Source organism: Myxine glutinosa, chromosome 1 (genome assembly GCF_964187855.1).
Source record: "Myxine glutinosa chromosome 1, kmMyxGlut1.1, whole genome shotgun sequence".
Classification (NCBI taxonomy): domain Eukaryota; kingdom Metazoa; phylum Chordata; class Myxini; order Myxiniformes; family Myxinidae; genus Myxine; species Myxine glutinosa.
Window position 1 is genome coordinate 103708161 of NC_136261.1, and position 26616 is coordinate 103734776.

Here is a 26616-nt window from a genome sequence, read left to right on the forward strand (position 1 = left end):
GAAGGTTGGTTATTCAAACCCCAGCCAAGTCATACCAAATACTTTTTTAAATTGTACTTTGCTGCTCTGTTGCACGAAAAAGGATTTTAAAAACCACCTTTAGAGGCCATTTTTCCCCGCAAGCGGGGGTTGGCCTTTTTCGGGAACTGTGGTTGTTGTTGTTTTTCGGTCCTCTTTTTGAAGCAATGTTTTACGGCCGGATGCCCTTCCTGACGCCAACCCTTTTTGCCGCCTTTAACGACAAGCAGGGAATTACCAGTGAACTGGTACTCAATTAGCCGACCTCGGAAGGATGACAGGCTGAGTCAACCCCCCTGGCGTTAATTCAGCAATTGACCGGGATTCGAACCCAGGATCCTAGGATCCTAAGCCGGCACCCTAGCCGCTAGCCCAACACCAGGGACAACAACAACGAAAAAGGATAGATCACAGCAGAAAATCCCCATAGGACAGCATTTATGGGGAGGAAGGAATTCCTCCTACAGAGAGAGGCCTGCTGCCGTGCAATGAGAGGCGACACCATTGTTGTGAAGTCGCTGGTACGCAAGTGTTGGCGCTTCACCCAATCTCAGTGGCTATGCTACTCGTTTGTGTGTGTCTTTTAGTTCCATTATGAGCCATAAAACACACACTAAAAAAATAAACAATGAAGAAGCTAATTGGGTAGGAACTGAATCGAGCAGCAACAATAACAATTCCATACGTACACCATAAGGGCATACATGGATACAGAATACTGAATTCAAGGATAGAGAATCCATGTAATGAAAGATATTGTTGTGGTTATGAGATCCAAATAAATCCTCCAATGTTGTGGTTACGATTTTCAAAGAAATCCTCCCATCGTTATAAATATATCCACAGTTATTTCATAGTTATATGTTCAGTTTAACTCTCTAAATTCTGTGTTGATGGATCTGCATTGCGATTGTGTACTATTGTAAGGAACCCCAAATAGAATTTTAATTATTCCATATTCCTTTTTGTGGACCATCTGCCGAATCTTCCTGGAAACATGCTTTAATACAGCCTGTTGTAAAGAAGGGTGATCATTCAAACCCTTCCAACCACCAGCCTATTGCTCTGACTTGTACTATTTCCAAAGTCTTTTTTTTGTATACTAAGTCAAGGCTCGTTTAAGAGCTAACACATCGTACATATAATAAAGACCGGGATCAGGAGGGAAACAAGAGGGGGAGAGAGAGGGAAGCACAACAACAGTGGAGAACAGGGACATCGGGAGATTTGTAGAAGGGAGAGGGCTGGGGCGGGGTACACGGGATAAACAAAATGGTCTGTTTTGGTGAGCAAGAACTTTCAGGAAAGAAAACGAAATTTTAAGGTGGATTTGGGATGGATTACTATCCCGCTCTAGCAGGGAAAATGGCCTTAAAATGCCTGTTGTTGTTTTATTTGGGATGGATTAACGGGTATAGAAAAGATCAAGGTTTTGGATGGGGGAACATATGAGATGGTGGTGGACAGCTGTTTTGAAGACATGGAGGGAGGAGTGGAATTGAGGAGAGTGAGGGAGTTTGTCTCAAAGGCAGGAAAAAGAGGAATGAAAGAGTGAAGATGAACAGAGAGTCTTGATTTAGGCAGTTTCACCAGAAGAGGGTTGCTGACAGATATTCTGCGACCTGCAGGAATATTTGGGAGGGCAGAGTACAGACAAAGCTGGGGGAGCTAGGCCGGAGAGGAGTCGGTAGAAGACAGAAGGAACACCAACCTGCATGCTGTGAAAGAGTGAAAGGCCCTCAGAATCTGCTTCATCACGGGAGATACCAATGATTCTGAAAGCTTTGGATTCAACAGCGTGAAGCTGAGCTGGATGTGAGGCAGGAGCACCAGCCCTGAGGGGAAAGCAGTATTCCATCATGGTGTGGATGAAAGCCTTGTGTGTGGAGAGAAGCTCAGTAGTGCCATGGAGGGACTTCAACTGGGCATCGTCCGTCGTGTGGAGACTGCCTTTTGAGTCTAGCTTGGAAATGTGGTTTGCCCAGGAAAGATCATGGCAGCTAGTGAGACCCAAAAGCTGGAGTGACAGAACTTCTTCAAGAGGATTGTTGAGAAATTAGATTGAAGTGTTTTCCAAACGGTCTTTTTGGGGAGACATAGTGAGAGTGTGAGATTTGTCAGGATTGAAAGACATGTTCCACTTGTTTGACCAGTTTGTGATTTTGTCCAGGTCTGCAGAGAGTGAAGAGGCTGCTGCCTGCCGATCTGAGGGTTGAGTTATGGAGTGGCAGAGAGTGGAGTCATCAGCAAAAAAGATAGAGAGGATTTTCCAGAGAGTCGGAGAGATCATTAATGAAGACCAGAAAAAGCAGAGGACCCAGAACACTGCCTTGGGGAACTCCAGCCTGGACAGAAAGAGGAGATGACAGAATTCCATTTAGAGCCGCACGTTGACGATGAGAGGAGAGGAAGTCCACGAGCCATGAGTGGAGATTTCCATGGATACCATAAGAGGAGAGTTGGGTGAGCAGTGCGGGGTGCCAGACCGTATCGAAGGCACGAGATATGTCAAATTTCCTGTCTGGCATTGAGGACCTCCATCCATTGTTGAGACAGCAGAAGCAGCATGTCCAGATTCAGACCACTGAATCCAAATTGATGATCTGAGATCAAGCCATTGGAGAGGAGGAAGGATTTAATATCAGAAGCAATGACCTTGCTGATGATTGGGAGCAGGCCTATTGGTCTGTAGCTGCAAGGATCTAATTTTGCACCTTTTTGTGTAAAATGTTAATGTTGGCTGATTTCCAAGCAGATGGCAGATGACCTTGAGCAAAAGAGAGGGCGAGGAGAACAGTCTTTGAATGTCTTCTCAATTCCCATTTCCTCAAGCATCTTGAATATCACAGTTTTCTATCTGACCATCAATATGACTTTCACAAGGCAAGATGTACCAGTGATATCGTTTCTTACATTATTAATGTCTGGGCCTCTTCTCTGAGAGACTTTTGGGAATCAATTTTTGTAGTTCTTTATCTCAAAAGTATTTGACAGAGTTTGGGATCGGGGTGTGATATCCAAGCTTCCCTCTTCCGGCTTTCCTTCTTCACTCTGCTCTCTCTCTCTCTCTCTCTCTCTCTCTCTCTCTCTGTGACCATCTCTCTGACCGTAAATGAATACCTGACAATTTTGTCCTGTTTCCAACACTCTTATCTCCATAATTGGTGCTCGTTCAACATCTTCCCCCTTCCCTATTGTTACGTGGTCCTCCCGGTGACTACCTGGTCTCGGTGACCCCCGGACCGTGAGAGGAACTCCGCCAGAAAGATCTAGGATTTATACGCTTTCGTAACGCAATCAATATGAATTCCAGTCAATAAGAAACCCCACACCAAGGATCCGGATTAATCAATAATATATTCCCCAATCAATCAACCACCATCAACAGTCAATCACAATATTACTAAGATGGCCATCTTATATATGTCCCCCCTTTCCCCACTCACGACCCCTCAATGGTCACTGTCCCTCACAATGTCTCTGGGCCCCTCCAGACCAAGGTGCAGGTCGACTTCTACGCACACGGGCGGTTGAACGAACCCCTGGCTGACGTGTTCCAAACGCGCACGTCGCGTACCGGGGACAGCTGCTGCAGCGCACACCTCCTTGCTAAGCAAAGCGGGCAAAGCAAAGCACGGCTTGCAAAGCACGCGAGGCCCAAGGTGCGACCCGTACGCGTCCTTGTAGACGTTGAGGCGAACTGTGCCGGACGCTTGGTTCCGTGCACGAACCCACGGCAACTTGACGTGTAATCGGTAATTACCCCACGCAGGTAACTCCTTTCGCCAGACGGGCTTTCAAAACGCAGCGTCATCCACGCTGCTCAATATCGATACCGCTCTCGTCGGAGCTGGGTGAGGAAGAAGAAGATCGCCGCCTCTCCCGGACCTCGTGTGTTTTCTCCTTCCGTTTCCAGTCTCCTTTTTCCCAGAAGGGCTCCTGACCCTTTAATCACAACAACCTTTAACCGAATAAACATTAATAAGCAATGACCTGAATAGTAATTCACATAAATTCACATAAATCCATAACACTCCCCCCCTTCAAGAAAGAAAATATGAACCCAGCGAAAACTTTCTTTGCCGGCCAACTTTGATAAACAAACCAGATAACTCACCCCCCCCCCCCCCCCCCAAATCATCCGTTCCCCCCGGGCACAATTATCACTTAAAAATAAAGCAACAAAATTTCACAAAACCCCTAGATTAATTCACTCTGGACCAAGCGTCAACCACTTCTAGTTTCTCTTGAATGACGGTTAAGAGGTGGTGACCAAAGCCCCAAAGTTACCTCTCGATAGCACTTTTTCGGGAGGCCCAGCTGAGTATTCCCTACATGGACGCCTTAAGGAATGTGGAGTACACGGTTAGTCCGGGGAGGAAAGTTCATTACATGGACGCCTTTAAGAACGTGGAGTTCACGGTTAGTCCGTGCAGGAAAGTTCCCTACCTGGACGCCTTTAAGAACGTGGCGTTCACAGTTAGTCCGTGTAGGAGCCCCGGCTCGGCGGCTCCACCGTATATAGTGCTTCAACTTCTCCAGACTCCTAGCAGTTACGGTGGGACCCCTTGTCCCAGCCGTTACCTGACTGGCGGTCTCCTTCTCGGCCAGTGCTCTGACCTTCATTCTTTCGGGAGGTGCCGTAACTCTGGGAGCCTCCATAGTAATATCGGCTGCTGCCAACCCCAAAACTACCGCCAAGTTGTCCTCTTCTGTAGACCTCTCGACGCCTACGAAATGCCTTCCCTACTGTTATGGTCCGACCCTCCAAAGCCTTACCATTCCAATTCTCCTCTGCCTCTCTGGCGTCTTTTGTGCTTGCAAACGTGACAAAGCCGAACCCTCTTGACCGTTGCGTTTCCCTGTCTTTTACCACCCCGCACTTCCACCAGCGGCCCATATCTGTTGAAGACAGAGGTCAGAACTTCTTCCTCTGTGTTGAAGTTCAGTCCCCCTACAAATAACTTGGAACTTTTGTCGCCATCCCGAGCTGGTGTGGTGTTATTTCCCCTGCGGTGCTCTTTACCCACCCTCGGGTTACCATAAATTTGCCCCCCGGCCAAATCATTCCCGATAATCACAGATACTCCCTCTACAGGAAGCGTGGCTTGTAAACCGACGGTGACCTGTCCTGACACCAAATCGGATTCCAAATGGATGACATGAAGTGGGGCACTAACACAGCCACCGATCCCTTGTAACCGAACACTATCACCAGTTGCGGTACTCTTTGACAATGGCAAAATGCCTTCAAGCATTAAGGATTGATGGGCTCCTGTGTCCCTCAATACCCTAACAGGTCTTGGGTTAGTCAAGTCTCCCTCGAGTGAGACCAACCCCTCATAAATAAATGGTTGGTAACTCTTCTGTGGGCGATTTCTTACGCTTGCCATCGCATTCGGAGTTGTAATAGTCGGACTCCGCTCTGGGTTTTCCCTTTTCATGAGGTAACAACTGGACATCAAGTGTCCAGGTTTTTTGCAAAAGGCGCAAGTAGGCCCGGAGGAAAAACTCGTGGTCTGCCTCGGGCCCCGCGGGAAATAAGTTTGTCTTGGGCCCGTAGCCCTCTGATTTTGAACAGTTGGGGTATCCGCGTTGTCCCCATAATCCTCTCGAGGCCGCCGCCATGTATTGTCGTTCTCCACACCGGGTGTTCCATAACTCCCCTGCTGAAGTCTAGGCGAGGAGCTAGGTGTGTGGACCCCTATCTGGTGTGTTAAGGCATAATCATCTGCCATGGTGGCTGCGTCCCACAACTTTGGTACTTTCTTTTCCTGCAGGTACACTTTGATGTCCTCGTGGACACACTGTTGAAATTCCTCCACCAGCATCAGGTCACGCAATGCTTCGAAGTCATTCCCGACTCCTTTCGACTCACACCACCGATCAAACATGTTTTCTTTCACTCTGGCAAACTCCACATGGGTCTCACTCTCCCTCTTCCTGGCATTCCTGAATTTTTGCCGGTAAGCTTCAGGAACCAACTCATAGGCTTTGAGGATGTGCTTCTTCAATACCTCATAATCTGCACATTGGTCCATTGGTAGCGCCGAATAAATCTCTTGAGCTTTACCCACCAGCACACTTTTGCACTAGTATGGTCCAGGCCTCCTCCGGCCAGTTTAACTGTCGAGCCACTTTCTCAAAGTGTGGAAAAAATTGAGTGACTTCCTTTTCACTGAAGGGTGGAACCAGCCTCACATGTCTGCCCACCTCCCAGGTGTTCTGGCTAGGTGTCGACCCTGTCAGCAAGGGTGGTACCTCTCCCCGTTCGTTCTCTCATTAAATCCAGCTCCTTGAATTTAATTTCTTGCTGAAGCGCCAGATCACGTTCCTTCAACTCCCTTTCGGCTTTTCTCTCCTCTGCTTCGAGTTCCCTGGCAGCTCTCCTCTCCTCTGCTTTTCTCCCTTCTAACCTTTCCTGGAGTTCTCGTTCCACTCTCCTTTCCTCTGCTTGTTTGTCTTCTCTCCTCTCTTCTGCTTTCCTTTCTTCTTCTGCTCTTTCCTTTTCTGCTTTCCTTTCTTCTTCTGCTCTTTCCTTTTCTACTTTCCTTTCTTCTTCTGCTCTTTCCTTTTCTGCTTTCCTTTCTTCTTCTTTTAACCTTTCCTGGAGTTCTCGTTCCACTCTCCTTTCCTCTGCTTGTTTGTCTTCTCTCCTCTCTTCTGCTTTCCTTTCTTCTTCTGCTCTTTCCTTTTCTGCTTTCCTTTCTTCTTCTGCTCTTTCCTTTTCTGCTTTCCTTTCCTCTTATGCTCTTTCCTTTTCTGCTTTCCTTTCTTCTTCTTTGATCCGTTCCTGGCTCCGTAATTGCAACTCCAGTTTCCGGAGCTCAACGTCTTCTGGTTCTTCGGGTAGCCACTCCCAGGCTAACTCGTCCCATGTTCCTAATCCCACCATAGACTGTATCACCGTGGTCTGCAACTCTGCCTTCCTCAAATTAGTTCGGACCTCCAAGTTAAAATGTTTGGCCAATTTCAAGAGGTCCGATTTTAGTAATGCTCGGAACTGTGCCTCACTATGGGTTACCGCAAAGTTCTGTGCCACAAACGCCATGGTGACTACTGGTAACACCTGTTAACCTTCACCCCAGAAATTTCCAACAAAGAAAAGCAACAGTATTACTATTATTGCTATTGTTATTTTTTTGTTGTTGTTGTTGTTGTTGTTGTTTTGTCGACAGAGCAAAACAATTTTGGGAACGTTGGAAAAGTTCCCACTCTTGGGAATTCTTTCCCGGACTAAAATTTAGAAAATTTTATAAATCCCGGACGAGCCCCCAATTTCTGTTACGTGGTCCTCCCGGTGACTACCTGGTCTCGGTGACCCCCGGACCGTGAGAGGAACTCCGCCAGAAAGATCTAGGATTTATACGCTTTCGTAACGCAATCAATATGAATTCCAGTCAATAAGAAACCCCACACCAAGGATCCGGATTAATCAATAATATATTCCCCAATCAATCAACCACCATCAACAGTCAATCACAATATTACTAAGATGGCCATCTTATATATGTCCCCCCTTTCCCCACTCACGACCCTTCAATGGTCACTGTCCCTCACAATGTCTCTGGGCCCCTCCAGACCAAGGTGCAGGTCGACTTCTCCGCACACGGGCGGTTGAACGAACCCCTGGCTGACGTGTTCCAAACGCGCACGTCGCGTACCGGGGACAGCTGCTGCAGCGCACACCTCCTTGCTAAGCAAAGCGGGCAAAGCAAAGCACGGCTTGCAAAGCGCGCGAGGCCCAAGGTGCGACCCGTACGCGTCCTTGTAGACGTTGAGGCGAACTGTGCCGGACGCTTGGTTCCGTGCACGAACCCACGGCAACTTGACGTGTAATCGGTAATTACCCCGCGCAGGTAACTCCTTTCGCCAGACGGGCTTTCAAAACGCAGCGTCCCCCACGCTGCTCAATATCGACACCGCTCTCGTCGGAGCTGGGCGAGGAAGAAGAAGATCGCCGCCTCTCACGGACCTCGTGTGTTTTCTCCTTCCGTTTCCGGTCTCCTTTTCCCCAGAAGGGCTCCTGACCCTTTAATCACAACAACCTTTAACCGAATAAACATTAATAAGCAATGACCTGAATAGTAATTCACATAAATTCACATAAATCCGTAACACTATCAACAGCAGTGTCCCTCAGGGTTATGTCCTGTCTCCAACACTCTTCTTTCGTTTTTATCAATGACCTTCTTTCTTCTACAAATAACCAAATGCACTCGTATGCTGATGACTCAACATTACATTCCTCCATGGTTTTCCCATCTGCTCCATCTTCCCTCACTCGATCTATATCTTGTTTGATCACAGCCACCACTTTAAATTCGGACTTGGACAAGATTTCCCAGTGGGACAAATGTAATTAGGTTAAGTTTAATGCCTCTAAAACTCAAACTCCTCCAATCTCTCTCTGTTTCTCTTTCTCTCTCTCTCTCTCTCTCTCTCTCTCTCCCTCTCTCTCTCTCTCTCTCTCTCTCTCTCTCTCTCTCTCTCTCTCTTTTTCTCTCTCTCTTTTTCTCTCTCTCTCTCTCTCTCTCTATCTCTATCTCTATATCTATCTCTATCTATATATCTATATATCTATATATCTATATATCTATATATCTATATATCTATCTCTCTATATATCTATCTCTCTATATATCTATATATCTATATATCTATCTCTCTATATCTCTCATCTCTCCTTTGAAAGGTCCACAATTACACCATGTAATTCAATAAACCTACTAGGTATTGCCCTGACATCGAATTTATCCTGGAATCCACACATTACACAAAATAGCAAAGTCTGCCTCGAAGAAACTAGAAGTCCTGTTGAGATATCGAAGATTCTTCTCTTAACAGTTGCTTCAACTATATAAAGGATTGATTCGTCCTTGTATAGAGTACTGCTCTCACATCTGGGGAGGTTCTCGCTCCACATATTTACTGGACAGAATTGAATCCAAAGTAATCCGACTTATCAACTCTCCCAATCTGACCTCAAAACCTGACCCACTCAAACTACGCCACAAAGTTGGCTCTCTTTCTCTTTTCTACAGATATTACTTTGGTTTCTGCTCCCAATAACTTGCTGCTTGTGTACCTACGCCATAATGAGACCACGGAATACTTGACAAGCCACTACATCACATGATTATTGTGTGGCCATTGCCGAGGCCCCACTCTCGACATTCAATTAGGGCAATCACTGCTCGATAATTCTGAGGTAAATACAGCCAGCGCGTACGTGGTCTTCTAAACATCTGTACATGTTACAGTGCATATTTACATTTTTTCCTACATAATTAATATAAAGCTCTACAAGTGTCTTTGTTATTCACATGTCTCCTTGGTCTTTTATCATGGCGTGTAGTTGTTTTATATCCAAACGGTCTAACACCTGTTGACTGAAACTAAATTGGCCCAGCAATGCAGAACTTTGAATCATTCAAATTGTGCGTGCATACCGCTGTGTAATTGTCGTCTCGACACATTTGGTGGATACAGCATTTTTCAGCCTTATTCGCTTAATGGAGTGGCATATTACATGCAAAAGCAGGTACATAATGCTGTGTTAACATTAAGGTTCATGCTCATTCTGTACTTGCAGTGTTGTGCCGACAGAAGTCAGCATCAAGAGCATTCAGGTAAGTTAAAACAAAACTCGCAATGCATCGTTCCATATTGTTATTTCACCTGTACTGACATATGAGGCCCTTCACTGGTGACGGTTTAATCAAAAGACAGCAATTTGCACTTCACAAACATATTGCTCGTCTATCTGTGAGTCTCAATAAGGGTGTATAACGTGGTAAAACACACAAAAAGTATATTTTATAACACGTTGTTCTTGCTGTTGTTGTCGTGGTTGTTGTGTGTGTATTCCTCTGTGTACCTTTATATATTTTTCTATTGCCTCGAGAAGTATTACTATTATATAATTTTGTGTGCTCCTTCCATCTCCATCAAACTTTATTCTAAAAGGTTCCTGCTGTCATAAAAAAATCAAAATGGTACCGTTGGAACCCCTACATTAATTTCCAAGTCCTGCTTAAAGACAATCTTGTGATTAAACTGAAACAACTTTTTACAACTTTGACATTTTTGTTCCAAGTAAATCGACAATGAGTTTTCTAACGGGTACCATTTTTATTATTCTACAAGAACAGGAACCCTTTGGAATAAAGCATGATGGACACAAACAGACGGGTGTTGCTTGTTTAGTAATAGATGCCTGACTTGTGATTAGATTGGTGTGAAAATTGATACATAAAGATGAAATATAATGGATATTGAAGCATTATTATGAAATATTTTAATTTGTTTGATTGTTATTTTGATCTCAGAATTCTTCAGAGATTACAGCAAATAATGTGACAAGCAAAGCTGCAGAAAATGTAGACTGCCTCTCGGTACTTGGTCCACCTTCGACACATCAGCAACATCAAAGCAAAGAAAATGTGGATATCGTACACGGTTCGGTGAAGAAGAAGCCTAAAAAACCTGGTACTGCCACTCCTCTGAAAGGAGTACAGAAGGTAATCCATAAATATACCGGTCCAGGAGTCCTCTCATCTCACAGGTCTTTAGTCAGCAATCTTAAAAATGCTCGGCCCATACTTGCAACGAACCCTGCCATGCATAGTGCTGCCACCATAAACAGAGTACCTGTACAAGCTCGGGGTTCACGGACCTTGAACAAGGTCTATAAATCTCTGGACACTCCAAAATGTGCTGGGGCAGTTAGGAGTTCAGCAGGAGTACGACGTTCGAGCCCTTCTGTCAAACTTCAACAGGATTTTGTTCACACCCAGAAGGATGATAGACCTGTTAAGAAACAAACAAAGATGACAAGGCCGTTTCAACACTTTGAGGATTCTTACATGAGATTTGAATCTGTCCAAACTCCAAATATCAAACAATGCTTTTCCCTCAGAAAGTCCCTTAATCACACTACAAATATCCAGAAAAGCCACAGGCGTACCTGGACTCCAAAAGATGGCGAAGTGAGGTTGACAGATGCCCAACAAGACCGCCTGTGAGTGACGTTATTTTATTTGTCTTCAGTTTCTTTAACTCCACTACCATTTTGTTACTGTTGCCTGTGTGCTTGTGCATGAGTGCCTTTTTTTCTTTTTTTCTTTTTTTTCTTTTTTTTGTATACAGAATCGAGGCTCGTGAAAGAGCTAACATTTACTTCACAAACAAATCAACCAGACAAACAAAATATATAAAAAGCGGGAGCGGAAAACAAGATGGGGAGAGAAGGTGAAGCACACAAACACAACATTTGAGAGCAGGGAGATGTGTGGAAGGGAGAGGGCTTGGGGGGAGGAGGCATGGGAAGGGGGGGGGGGGGGGTGGAGGGAGAAGTATAAAACACAAGGACACCAATGACTTCCAGGACAGAAGTTGGTATTTCAAAAAAGTGGAATTGGGGTGAAATTAGCGGGGGTAGAAAAGATCAAGGTTTTGGATGGGGGAAGATAAGAGATGGTGGTGAACAGCTGTTTTAAAGACCTGGAGGGTGGAGTGGGATTGAAGAGAGTGAGGGAGTTTGTTCCAGAGGCGGGAGAAAAGAGGAATGAAGGAGTGAAGGTGAGCAGAGAGTCTTGATTTTGGCAGTTTGACCATAAGAGGGTTGCAGGCAGATCTTGTGCGACCTGTAGGAATATTTGCGGGACAGAGCCCAGAGAGAGCTGGGGGGGGGGGCAAGGCCAGAGAGGCCTTATTTATTTATCATTTGCAGGAGCTCTTATTGACCATTATCAATGAAGGGGGGTGTTAGTTTTGAAAGCAATTGAAGACCCGAGTGGAAGGAGTACTGAAGTCACAAAATAACACTATGCAAAATTATTACAGACATGGATTGTTACAATACTGAAGATGGAGTTCCTGGTTCGAACTCGCTTTGCCCAATAATGTGACTTCAGTACTTCTTCCACCTGTGAAAGCAATTGCACATACAATTTTCATGTTGCTCGTTTCAAGCTATGCAGCAGTTTGTGTTTCTGAGCTCAACGGGTCTTTCTTGTACTTCACAGCAACAAACTTAATGAATGGAAAGCACGGACCAGGCGGGTCTACAAACGACCTCTAATTGAGAAGCAATGCCCCAATATAGGTTCTTGTGATACTCAGGCTAAGGGCCGCGGAGTACCAGTGGGCTCCTTCCCATCAGGAGATGAGGAGGTGTTCTGCCAACGAATCGATCGTGTTCTTGCACGTTATGAGGAACTTATTGAGCAGGTTTGCATATTTCCATTTTCTCTCTGTTGCATTCTGTTGCATTCAAGAAAACCCATCAATATATAAATAAAAAAAATTCAGTCCTCAAAATCAATACCTGCTATTTACATCAAATTTCAACCTGTGTAATAACATTTATATATGTAAGAGCGTCGAGCAAGCTTGTTATTAAAATTGACATTGGTCGGATTATTTGGTTTAATGCTGAACTTTTTGTAAACATGAAATATTCCAGGAGTGAAGATTCCATATTTATTCATTTGGCCTCTGTTTTATTTTATTCAGACTATAAAAAGACAGTCAATGGTTTTAAAGAGGAAAGGAGTGAGTTCACCAATGTACAAAAACTGGTTTGAAGACCCATCAGATTTCAGCCAATTTCTAGATCTGCCATGCTCTATAATGTCTAAATACAGTCAGACCCCACAATTTGCGGTTCCGCTATGTGCGGGTTCCGCGTATTTGTTGGTGATGAAATGCGACCTGTTTCTCTATTTGCGAAAAAGTGTCCCGCAAATTCGCGTTTTTTTTTTTTCTATTTGCGGCCGTGTTCTGCCAAATTGCGGGAGGTTTTTTCCTATTCACGGCCTTGTTCTGCAAATTCGTGGTTTTTCAGGTGTGCAAAAAAAATAATTAACGAGCCGCTAGATTGACACATTTATAAAACCCATCTTTCACCAACCATGCATAAAGCAGCTGGACATGCGCAAAAAACATATACGAGCCGTGAGCATGACCTGCTTCTACATTCACTGCTGTGTGCTTTGCATTTTCATGGCTTTCGCGGCTGTGAATTTTAGCCGCACTATAATCGAGAGCTTCGCGGGATGTTCCACCAGCTGCATAACACGTCATCCCCGCGAGTTACTGCACAGAATGAAAACATTCCACAGTATCTATTAGTGCAATTAGCTGTCTCTCTTTTCCCCATTGAAACTGGCGCACAGCATGCATTCACGGATTTTCATCGACATTCGCGGGATTTGTCTCGCCATTCGAGGATTTTGCCTCGCCATTGGAGGTTTATTCCTCCCTATTCGTGCGTTTTAACGACTCGGGAACCTATCCGCCCCCTCACCCCCTTTTTCTATTGAAACAATGCCCTGCTATTCGCGGTTTGGCAATTCGCGGGATTTTCCAGGAACGTATCCCCCACGAATAGCGGGTTCCCACAGTACATGCATAATAGGGGGTGGAGGGAGGGAAGGTGGTGGAGGGAACGGGACTGCACTGATGTAGTGGTAATACTAACGTTCTAATCTTGTATGTTAATCTGAGCCCTTTCAGTCACATTAACCTGCATCCTTCCCTTCTACCAGAACTATACAATGGAATAATTCAGACCTATTTATGGCAGTTTTCTCAATTTTTGGCAAGAAGCTTAGTTCAATTCTAAGGTAATAAGGTAATTCTTTGGAAAAGCAATCTATCTTCAAACTGTTCACCCATAATATTGTTCAATGAATTCGAGAAAATCTTGGATTATGAATTGGCAGTGCACGTAAGGTATTGTTACGTGTAAAGGCAGGGGAGGGAGGGGGTGGGGAGAGGATGGATGCATAGCTCGATTGTCCTAAGAATAGCCATGATCCATGTGTTTCAGTAAGTTAGATTTACCATTATTGTAAATGACAACATCATATAATTATATTTGCCATTAGTGGTTGTTAAATATAGCCTCATTATATGATATATTTTCATTTTCTTTGTACTGCAACTGGTAATGTTAAATTTAATCAACTGGTATCTTGATTTATTTCTGACGCATTTCCGGTCATACAGTACGGCGTTCTTGGTCAGGACCGCATCGCAACTTTGTGTACATACGTAATCAGGAAATAGTGCTGTATATTACCCCTGATTTGTATCGATATACTTTAGGTTGAACACTTTGTTACCACAATATATGTTTGTCAAGCCCAGAGTTATGCATTGCAATACTTTGTAATATACGTGTGTGATTATTTAGACTATGTTCGAAAGTAATCCGAACGGCTTTTATTCATTCGCCACACGTCTTTGAACGGAGAACGACCGTATAATACCAAGCACAGCAACTCGTCTTTAGAGCGCAGCATAAAGAGGCAACAAGGTATTATTTCGTTATTCTTATCGTAAGAGGCGTAAGAGGCATCGTAAGAGGCGACCAAGGGTTGGCGTCAGGAAGGGCATCCGGCCATAAAAACATTGCCTCAAACAGGGAACCATGATTGTCATGGGACCCGCAAGGCTAACCCCCGCTCTAGCGGGGAAAATGCCCTTAAAACGATCATTCATTCAAGGTATTCTTTCGTTATAATTCTTTGCATAAATATGTCGGGAATCGATGGAACAAAGTATTATGTGGTTTCAAGGGTTTTAATGTCAAGCTTTAGTATTATTTAATTTCGGTGCTCTCCTCAGCCCTCATGTTTCTGGGCCCAAGCCATGTGCTTTTGAGTTAATGTGTCATGATATACAGTGCATTCAGAAAGTATTCAGACCCCTTCACTTTTTTCACATTTTGTTATGTTGCAGCCTTATGCTGAAATAGTTTAAATTCATTTTTTCCCTCATCAATCTCCACTCAATACCCCATAATGACAAAGAGAAAACAGGATTTTAGAAAGTTTTTTGCAAATTTATTAAAAAGAAAAAACTGAAATATCACATTGACGTAAGTATTCAGACCCTTAACTCAGTACTTAGTTGAAGCACCTTTGGCAGCGATTGCAGCCTCGAGTCTTCTTGGGTATGACGCGACAAGCTTTGCACACCTGGATTTGGGGATTTTCTGCCATTCTTCTCTGCAGATCCTCTCAAGCTCTGTCAGGTTGGATGGGGGTCTGTCTGTGGACAGCCATTTTAAGGTCTCTCCAGAGATGTTCGATTGGGTTCAAGTCAGGGCTCTGGCTGGGCCACTCAAGGACCCTCAGAGTTGTCCCTAACCCACTCCTGCGTTGTCTTGGCTGTGTGCTCAGGGTCATTGTCCTGTTGGAAGGTGAACCTTCGGCCCAGTCTGACTGAGGTCCTGAGCGCTCTGTTTCAGGTTTTCATTAAGGACTAGCGGTAACCCATGAAAATTACGGGCATAAATAGTGTTTATGTTCATACAAACTAACTTGCCCTTCCTCTTCCTTTCCGCTTCCTTTCAAAACAATTGTGTCAGTTGGCACCAACATTCATTCTGGCGGATCTCCTGAATATCGCTTTGTATTCAACTGCAGTATTGTCTCTTTAGTAGGGTCAATATACGAAAAAAACTCACCTAACCCCCAAAAAATTGATACAAAAGGTTTTTCAATGGATTCTGGTACCATTGTGCATGCTAAATAACATACTAAAAATCTAGTAACATCTGACTTCCGGAAAGGGGTCATTTTCAAGATGGCGTCCAAGATGGCCGCCGGGAGCTTAAAATGGCCATATCTCAATTATTATTCAACCTAGAAAGGTGGTTTTGGTGTCTAACCCTAGGTTTTAGGGCCCAAAGAATCCAATTGAATCAATAAAATTACCATCAGTTAATTATTTATTGACAAGTCCAAGATGGCATCCCAAGGTGACATCCTGATCCACTAAAATGGCTCTGTCGAATAGTAGTCAACCTAGAGAGATTTTTTCAGTGTGTATACCTAGGTTTAAGGCACCCAGGAAATCATCCAAGTTACTTAAATAAGCACAAAGTAATCAGGTAATCCAGTAAGCCAGGTTTACCAGCCCATTAGGCATTTGTTGTCTTATACAGTTAGTCGCTATTCATCGTCATCCTCCGACTCCTCTGGAAGAAACTTGTTATGTGGATTGTCACATTCTTCAAGTTGGCACGGTCCACAGGCAGTAGTACATGGTAGTCCATATCGTCTACAAGAGCCCTCCCCCCTCCCCCCCCCCCAGGCTATAGCTGGGAAAAGTTGTGTACATTTCTTTTGGAAATGTCTAAAAAATATGGATTTTGTTTTTGCATACATGTACCAAATAATATACTTATTCCTTTTGAGATGAAAATAAATTGTTTGTCAGATTTTTCAGTCCCCCCCCCCCCCCCCCCCTCCCCAATATAAAATAGTCTGTCCCTTGCCATAACCTCTCAAGCTCTTTGTACAAACCTTTGTCTGTAATGATCAATGAATACTGTGGACTGGAGTCACAGGTGGCAGTGGTGTAGACACATTACACTCTTATCTCCAATCTGAAACACACACTTGGTTCATTAGCTGGTGAGTCGGAGGATGATGAATAGCGACTAACTGTATAAGACAACAAATGCCTAATGGGCTGGTAAACCTGGCTTACTGGATTACCTGATTACTTTGTGCTTATTTAAGTAATTTGGATGATTTCCTGGGTGCCTTAAACCTAGGTATACACACTGAAAAAATCTCTCTAGGTTGACTACTATTCGACATAGCCATTTTAGTGGATCAGGATGTCACCTTGGGATGCCATCTTGGACTTGTCAAAAAATAATTAACTGATGGTAATTTTATTGATTCAATTGGATTCTTTGGGCCCTAAAACCTAGGGTTAGACACCAAAACCACCTTTCTAGGTTGAATAATAATTGAGATATGGCCATTTTAAGCTCCCGGCAGCCATCTTGGACGCCATCTTGAAAATGACCCCTTTCCGGAAGTCAGATGTTACTAGATTTTTAGTATGTTATTTAGCATGCCCAATGGTACCAGAATCCATTGAAAGACCTTTTGTATCAATTTTTTTGGGGTTCAACCATATATTGACCCCTCTACTTATAGTGTGGTTACTGGTAAGTATCCCCTTTACATTTCTGATTGCATTTATATTAATTTGTATTAAAAGGCGTAGCATGCCTCTCGAATCGCTGCGCGTCCGGCACACATCGGGACGTCTTCTTCTTCTCCTCGGTATTAAGTGCAGCGTCTCACTGTGCGTAAAACAAAATGGCACGGGTTATTCAAAACTTTTCACTGATTTTCAGCTTTTATTCCACACTTATAGACATTTGGAGACATAGGTATGCTTATATGGAAGGGTTAATCATAACTACATAGTATCACACATATATTAGGGCAACAGGAGCAATAGCTGGAGAGAAGTTCCGATTACAAACTTCAGAAATAAGCATTTTAATGATATAGATATCTCTGTACTTGGCCATATCTCCGTTATGGCTCCGTTCATTGTTCCCTTAACCCTGACCAGTCCCCCAGTCCCTGCTGCTGAAAAACACCCCCACAGCATGATGCTGCCACCACCATGCTTCACCGTTGGGATGGTATTGGGCAGGTGATGAGCGGTGCCTGGTTTCTTCCAGACATGACGCTTAGAATTGAGGCCAAACAGTTCAATCTTGGTTTCATCAGACCACAGAATCTTGTTTCTCACAATCTGTGAGTCCTTTAGGTTCTTTTTTGCACATTCCAAGCGGGCTTTCATGTGTCTTTCACTGAGGATAGGCTTCCATCTGGCCACTCTGCCATAAAGCCCAGATTGGTGGAGTGTTGCAGTGATGGTTGTCCTTCTGGAAGTGTCTCCCATCTCCACACAGGATCTCTGGCGCTTAGCCAGAGTGACCATCGGGTTCTTGGTCACCTCTCTTACCAAGGCCCTTCTCCCCTGATTGCTCAGTTTGGCCGAGCAGCCAGCTCTAGGAAGATTCCTGGTTGTTCCAAACTTCTTCCATTTAAGAATTATGGAGGCCACTGTGCTCTTGGGAACCTTCAATGCAGCAGAATTTTTTTTTTAGGCTTCCCCAGATCTGTGCCTCGACACAATCCTGTCTCTGAGCTCTGCAGGCAGTTCCTTCGACCTCATGGCTTGGTTTTTGCTCTGATATGCATTGTCAGCTGTGAGACCTTATATAGACAGGTGTGTGCCTTTCCAAATCATGTCCAATCAATTGAATTTACCACAGGTGGACTCCAATTAAGGTGTAGAAACATCTCAAAGATGATCAAGAGAAATGGGAGGCACCTGAGCTACATTTCAAGTGTGATAGCAAAGGGTCTGAATACTTATGTCAATGTGATATTTCAATTTTTTATTTTTAATAAATTTGCAAAACTTTCTAAAATCCTGTTTTCTCTTTGTCATTGTGGGGTATTGAGTGTAGATTGATAAGGGAATAAAATGAATTTAAACGATTTCAGCATAAGGCTGCAACATAACAAAATGTGAAAAAAGTGAAGGGGTATGAATACTTTCTGATGCAATGTATGTCTCTGTCAATTGGAAAGTTGAACTATTGAGGTATATATCAGATAATATGACATTGTTCTAACTATTTGTATTTTATTTGCACCGTAATAGTTTATACAGTGTCAATAGGAGTTTGAAACTGCCTTACGGTGTGCAAGTGCTGTATTGTGAGAAGAATAAAGTTCAAGACACCTGTATTGAGATCTTTGCTCGTGATTATGCTGAGGCATCTACAGTAGAAACTTGCCTTCAACTCGGGAAAGAAAGCGTAACCAATGCCATTGTGAGCTGGTGGTACTTCGGAGGCAAGTGAGGTCGGTTCTTCAAGCAGTGCTGCACGAAGAAGTATCATTTAGGAGTCGGTCCGTTCGTCGGGACAGCAAGCCACCTCGTGATCGTGTGTTCTGCTTTCCAATCGACGCCTGATTAATGGAGTTTTTACACACAGACAAAACACATTGACTTCTCGAGTCTTCATTCGTCGAGGGTTGGACCGAGTGTTATAAGTAACGTTTTAAAGGTGACGTTCACAGTGCTCGGTAGGTTCAATCCTAATTTATAAGGACTCAGAGACAGTTTATGTGCTTGTGATGCATGTCTGTGGTTGAATCCATTTGTGTGTATCATTTCAACACAATAAAAGTCATGAACTGTTACATTTGAAGTGATTTGTTAATGGATGCCAAACAAAATCGATTGTAACTTGATTTGTCAGTTGGTTGCCTCAAATTGTTCCAATAAGATTTGTTTGCTTATTCATTGGGAGCCAAATTTATTTGGTTAAGCGGTTGATTTTGCATAGATTGATGTGAACTATCTCGAATCATAATCTGTGTTGGAAACTGTTCAACGCTAGCCTTCTCCCCACTTAACATGTCTATTTTCCCTCTATGGCAGTAAAGTCTCGGTAACATGTCAGGCCCTAGTGGAAAGCCCCTTGGTCCCAGAGAGTTCGAAGGGTAAATATAAGCTCTTCAGGACGAGGTCACACAATTCCGAGAGGAACTGGAAGATGAAGAAGATGAGACTAAGAGGAATTGCATAAAAAATAAAATAAAAGGGTGTGACCAACAAATTAGTGACCTCACTAATACACTTGGTGACCTGGATGTGTTGGGACCCAGGAGATCGGGTTGAGATCATCAACCAACCCAAAAGGTAGTGGATATGAAGGAGAGGGAAAGAGAAAAAAAGAGAAAAGCGGCTAATTAAATTATTCCAGCAGAAATATGAGGACTGGAAGGTTGCAACAAAGGCCGGAAGAGAGGAGCTAAAGGGATTCTGCACAGAGGACTCACTTAACTCGATCACTTTCACGTTTCTGAAGCATCGCGATGAAGTCACCAACACATCTGAAGCACTCCGCCAAGTTGGCCCCCCCAGAGCAGGAGAAGAGGCGTCAAGTCGATACATGTGTTGCCATCACAGATCAACTTGTTAAAATCGTTAACGAACAGATATTGAATGCCAACAATGAGAACACCAAACAACTAGAGCATCTCCTATCCAAGGACGATAGACATTCCATTTTCAGTTCTGTGGCACCACAATCTGTAGCTAGAAGTCCCTCGAGCATCTCTCAAAGTTCGTCAGCCAAACGTCTACAAGCTGCTGCTGACCTCGCTGTGCAGGAGGCTGCTTTAAAGGCACTACGAGACAGGGAACAGAAAGAGGCCGAAATGGAAGAGCTGCAGCGCAATCATGAGTTGGAGCTAGGGCGGAGATGCCGAGAGATAACCCACATGGAAACGGAGAAAGAAGTGGAGATGGCGCGAGCTCAGCTCAAGGTATTTAACAAGAAGTGCCACAGTCTGGTATGGGACGGAGATCTTGGAAGTCTGAGGGGAGGTCTTAGGAGCCTGAGGCTGTCTGCACCACAGAGTGTCTATCACCAACCGGCACCTCCACTGATGAGAGAGGATCACACTGCATCTCGCATTCAAGCCTTCCAGGACAACATACTGCTTAATAGTAAGATACCAATCCCAGAACCCTTCGTGTTTAATGGAGATCCTCTTCAGTTCATTGAGTGGCAAGCCTCCTTCACATCTCTCATCGACATGAAGAGCATCTCATCTGCTGAGAAATTGTTTTATCTCAAAATATATGTAGGAGGATCAGCATGGAAAGCTCTCGAGGGCACTTTCTATCGAAATGACAACGAAGCCTATGAATATGCTTGGAAGAAATTAAAGGAGCACTATGGGCAGCTGTTCATCGTCCAGAAGGCATTCTGAGACAAGTTGTCCAAGTGGCCAAAGGTTTCTCCCAAAGATCCCACCAGATTAAGAGACTTCTCCGACTTTCTAAACGCATGCAACGATGCAATGACACATGTAAACGGTCTGAAAATTCTCAACGACTGTGAGGAAAATCAACGGTTGCTGATGAAACTGCCAGATTCGGTCACAGCCCGATGGAACAGAAGGGTGACAGAAGCAATTGACGATGGTTTCAATTACCCAGATTTCGGAGAGTTCACGTCATTTCTCGCAAAGGAAGTTAGGGTCGCTTGCAACCCTGTTTCATCGCTTTATGCATTGAGGCCTTTGGAGTCAGAGAGGCCACCCACAAGAGAACCTCGTCGCAGCAAGGCCAGCGTCTTGGCTGCTACTACGAAAGAAAATACTTGGACACACGCGAAGGGAGAAGTCAAAGCAGTATGTGCCTTTTGCCACAAATAGGGCCACCTGATCTTCAAGTGTACCACTTTCGCTGCCAAACCAATGGAAGAGAAGCATACCTTCATCGAGGAGCAGAGGATCTGCTTTGGATGTCTTAGAAAGGGACACCATTCTAAGGACTGCCGCAAGTGCCACACTTGTGAAAGATGCAAGGGAAGGCACCCAACGTGTCTCCATGAAGAAAATTGCAAATGGGAGCAATTCCATAAGAAGGAGGCTCCGTCTCAACTCGTGGAAAGTAGTGCTCAGGATGAAGTTAAGTCCGCAGTGTCTCTTAGAGTGACAGCGGGAGGATCCATGAGCACGTCGACAGTCGTTCCTGTGTGGATTTCCACAACAAGAAATCCCGTTACAGAGAAGCTTGTTTATGCCCTTCTGGACACCCAGAGTGACACAACATTCGTTGATGAATGGATCAGTGAAACGCTGCAGGCCGACACAGAGCCTGTCCGACTGAGGCTGACTACCATGATAGGACGGGACTCCATCGTTCATTGTAAAAGAGCAACTGTACTGCGAGTGAGAGGATCAGCTCCGCCACTCATATTGATCTTCCACCTGCATATACAAGAGACTTCATTCCAGTTGACCGGTCTCATATTCCAACATGTGAGACTGCCAGGAGATGGAACCACCTGGCCGCCATTGCCGATGAGCTTCCATCTTTAAAGGAATGTGATGTCGGAGTCCTTATAGGGTATGACTGCTCCAGAGCTCTGGCACCTCATCAAGTTATTACCGGACGGGATAATGAGCCATATTCCCAGAAGACTGACCCATGTTGGAGTGTCGTAGGATGTGCATTACCTCGTGTTGATACCAGAGACGTCACTGGACTCTGCCATCGGATAACAGTCAAAGAGCTCCCAGCACTGACGCCTTCAGATGCCATCCGTATATTGGAGTCGGACTTCGCAGATATGAGACATAATGAAAACGGTGTCTCTCAAGACGACGTGCTATTCCTACACATCCTTGAAAGGGAGATCCAGCAAAATTTGAGTGGTCATTATGAGATGCCCCTCCCTTTCAAGACACACCCTCATATCCCCAACAACAAAACACTCACCCTGATTCGTCTGAAGCATCTTAAGAGAAAACTCCACAAAGACGAGAAGTATCGCTAATATTACGTTAAATTCATGAAGGGCGTAATCTATGACGGTAATGCAGAGAAAGTGACAAACGAACCCATGCCAGGAACTGCATGGTACATCCTTCACCACGGTATCTACCATCCCAAAAAGCTCGAAAAGATCCGGGTAGTCTTTGATTGCTCGGCGAAATATGAAGGTACTTCACTCAACGAACATCTTCTGACTGGACCGGATCTGACTAATGGCCTATTGGGAGTTCTGTGCAGGTTCCGCAAGCATCCGGTCGCCATCATGTGTGACATCGAGAAGATGTTCCATCAATTCCATGTCAAGCTTGAAGATCGTGACTACCTTAGATTTCTGTGGTGGGAAGATAACGACACCAGTCAAGAACCTGTCGAGTTCAAAATGAAGGTTCATTTGTTTGGGGCAGCGTCCTCACCTGGATGTGCCAACTACGGACTCAAGCATCTCGCCAGGCAGCTGGAAACTGAATTTCCTCTGGCTTCAAAATTTGTCAGCAGGAATTTATATGTTGACGATGGTGTCACTAGTGTGAAGGACACAGGAGAGGCCATTAGTCTCGTGAAGGAAGCTAGAGAACTCTGCTGCAAGGGTAGCTTACGTCTCCACAAGTTTGTCTCCAATGACATGATCATAGTGGAAAGCATTACCCCTTTGGAGAGAGCCACTGACATCAAGAGTCTCAACTTGAATTTTGCTGATCTGCCTATTGAGAGAACTCTTGGAGTGCAGTGGTGTGTGGAATCAGATCAGTTCAGATTTGAAATAGTTCTAAAGGATCAGCCTTTGACTCGGCGTGGTATTCTTTCCACAGTTGCCTCACTTTATGACCCCTTGGGATTCGTTGTCCCCTTTGTCCTCAATGGCAAGTGGATTCTCCAAGATATGTGCAGGCAAGGAACAGGCTGGGATGACCCACTTAAAGAAGAACTTTGCCCAAGGTGGGAATGCTGGACAGAGAATCTTGCCAAGCTGGAGAACCTCACTATTTCCAGATGCTACCAACCTCCGGGATTCGGAGAGATCCTAAAGGTCGAATTGCATCACTTCTCAGATGCAAGTGCCACTGGCTACGGACAGTGTTCGTACCTCAGACTCGAAAACAAAAATGGCGTTGTTCATTGCTCGCTTATCATGGGGAAGTCTCGGGTGGCACCAACTCAGGTCACTACCACACCCAGATTGGAACTGATGGCTGCAGTAGTCTCTGTTATAGCCAGCAACATGCTAAGGGAGGAGTTGGAATATGAGCATGTAGAAGAATTATTCTGGACAGATTCGAGAGTGGTGCTTGATGACATCAGCAACGAGGCTCGACGGTTTCATACATTTGTTGCCAACCGAGTGCAAAGAATCCGTCGCAGCACAACACCAGAACAATGGAGATACGTCCCAACTGATGAAAACCCAGCTGATCATGTTTCTAGAGGTCTGATAGTGACTGAACTGCAGACATCTAATTGGTTTACGGGACCCAACTTCCTTTGGCAAAGGGAAATCATCATGAAACAAGAACCAGCCCCAGAAATACCTGTCGGGGATCCAGAAGTTAAGGCTGCGCAGGTGTTCGCAACAAAGACAACTGAACAATTCTGCTTAGTAGACCGACTTTCTTGTTTCTCAGAGAGGTCAAATGCAGTGAGAGCCATTGCAAGGCTCCAACGACTTGCGTGAAAAATCAAATCGGATGGACTCACTACGGTCCATGAGAGAAAGGATGCTTAAATGCTCATCATGAAGGCTATACAGTGTCAAGCCTACCCCAAAGAGGTTGATGTCGCTCGAAGCGAATGGCAACTGGCTAGGGTAACTGAAGCCTTGGAGGATGCAGATGGACTGGTGAGAAGAGTCAAATTACTAAGGAGCAATCCAAGTTTGGACAGACAAGGGAAATGTACTTCCGAACCCTCAATACTCGAACGTCCAATCCAGAAGTTCGTTCTTCTACTAGAGAATGAGTAAGATCTGTCCCCTAAATCTCGAGTGGCATATGACCTTGGACCGGATGTTAGATAGTTATCGTGTCTGTTGTCTGCTATGAAAATTACTCCCGATTCCTCTTCTTCCAGACCTTGATTTTGTCTAGTGTATTATCTGCTTTAATGTCGGCAATTTACTTGAGGAATCATCCGCAATTTGGTGGGAGTGCAAATGACAACATCGTATAATTATATTTGCCGTTAGTGGTTGTTAAATATATGTTGCACTATAACAGTATTCCGGTGTGGTGGTGCAGGGTGATGAGGTAGATGGATCAGAGCAGAGTCACCATGCCAATTCCAAATCAAAGATGCACAGCATGAGATGCCGGCCTGGCGCATTCAAACACACAACATTCGCGACAACCGGATGTGCTGTATGAGCAGTGGTGTTGTTAACAGCAGATGGTCCGAGGCTGCATCTCCACTCATTATTATTATTCGGACTGGTTTCTGAGTTTTAATATTAATCTCATCATTATTCTGAATTGTATAATAGCCGGCGAAGCCGGTGTTGTGAATGAACGCATACGTATTATGTTGAAAAGCCGGATTTTGCTGAATCCTTTGAGAATTTCGAAGCTTTGACGCACCAAATCGCTCCATGGAGGCCGCCATCTTGCGGATGCGGAAGTATGCATAAAATATTGCGAAAAAGTTCAATAGGAGTTTGTTTCACCCATCTTTTTTTGATTCACAATCTTATGCACCTCTAATTTGTAATTAAAATACTTTAAGACCAACCTCGTTCCCCGGGCCCGCAGGGGCCCTGGTTATCTTCAACGAAAATTGTCACCAACCCCGGAACCAATGAGATTTGAGCATTTGAAAAAATATTTCAAAAACCAAATCGCTCCATGGAGGCCGCCATCTTGCGGATGCGGAAGTATGCATAAAAATTTGAGAAAAAGTTCAATAGGAGTTTGTTTCACCCGTCTTTGTTTGATTCACATTCTTATTCGTTCAGTTCTCGGTCCCCTCCTCTTCATCCTGTACCTGTTCCCCCTTGGTCACTTAATCCATCGTCATGGTTTCCAATTCCACTGCTTTGCCGATGACATCCAGCTTTTCATTTCCGCCAAGTCAATTTCCACCGTCACCCACTCTATCCTGACAAACTGCATCACTGAAATAAAATCCTGGCTTCAAATGAACTTCCTCAAACTAAACTGTGATAAATCCGAAATAATCATTATTGGACCAAAAACGCTCACCAAATCCACCCACAACTTCACCCTCAACATCGACGGTATCCCAGTATCCACCTCCCCTCACATCCGGAATCTTGGCATCATCTTTTACCAAACCCTCTCCTTCGACAAACACACTAAACAGATCACCAAGACGCAAGACAGCCTTCTTTCATCTGAAAAACATCGCCCGTCTCCATCCATTCCTCTCCTCCACAGCTGCAGAAACCCTCATCCACGCCTTCATCACTTCCCGTCTGGACTACTGCAACAGCCTCCTCTATGGTTCACCCTCAAATATCGTCAATAAACTTCAATACATTCAGAACTCCGCTGCCCGTCTACTCACCCACTCCCGGGCCCGGGACCACATCACCCCCGTCCTTCACATGCTCCACTGGCTCCCCATCTCCCAAAGAATCCAGTACAAAATCCTCCTCCTGACCTACAAAGCCCTCCATAACCTGGCCCCATCCTACCTGACTGACCTCCTCCCCAGACACACTCCCACCCGCACCCTCCGCTCTGCTGCTGCCAACCTCCTGTCCCCCCCCCCCCCCATCCGGACCAAACTCAGATCCTGGGGGGACAGGGCCTTCTCCATCGCTGCTCCCACACTCTGGAACTCACTACCTCAAACCATCAGAGACTCCTCCTCACTCACCACATTCAAATCATCACTCAAGACCCACCTGTTCAACACCGCATTCAACCCCTGACTGTCTCTTCTCCTTCTCCTTCCTTTCTGTTTGGTTATTTAATTATGTATTTTTGTCTTTTTTGTCTTTGTTTTACGTACTATGTCAAAGCGTCTTTGGGTTTCTTGAAAAGCGCTATACAAAATAAATGTATTATTATTATTATTATTATTATTATGCACCTCTAATTTGTAATTAAAATACTTTAATACCAACCTCGTTCCCCGGGCCCGCACGGGCCCTGGTTATCTTCAACGAAAATCGTCACCAAACACAGGAACAAATGAGATTCGAGCATTTGAAAAAATATTTCAAAAAAGCTTATTCCCGCGTTTCGGAGGCTGCAAACGGCGTCAAATATTCTAAAATTGACGAAGAATTATTTTTTAGAAATCTCGCGGCCATAGGGGATAGTTTTTCACGGCCGGAAATATCTGAAGTTGAGACGGAAACCACCGAATTAATCAAGAAGTACATTTTATAAATTGTAATCTCATCCAGAATGCAAATGGTGTCATTTTGAACTAGGTACG

At 44.6% G+C, this 26616-nt stretch overlaps 1 protein-coding gene across 2 annotated transcripts in view; it reads left to right on the forward strand.

The window, feature by feature from the left end:
* The window catches only part of LOC137412336 (uncharacterized), a 71603-nt gene that overhangs the window by 5638 nt on the left and 39349 nt on the right, over positions 1 to 26616 (forward strand). For both annotated transcript variants that reach the window (XM_078775485.1, XM_068097595.2), the window contains exons 3-5: positions 9614 to 9650; positions 10350 to 11041; positions 12048 to 12252. In XM_078775485.1, the coding sequence (XP_078631611.1) occupies positions 9614 to 9650; positions 10350 to 11041; positions 12048 to 12252 (934 nt within the window). The remainder of the gene's footprint in view (positions 1 to 9613; positions 9651 to 10349; positions 11042 to 12047; positions 12253 to 26616) is intronic.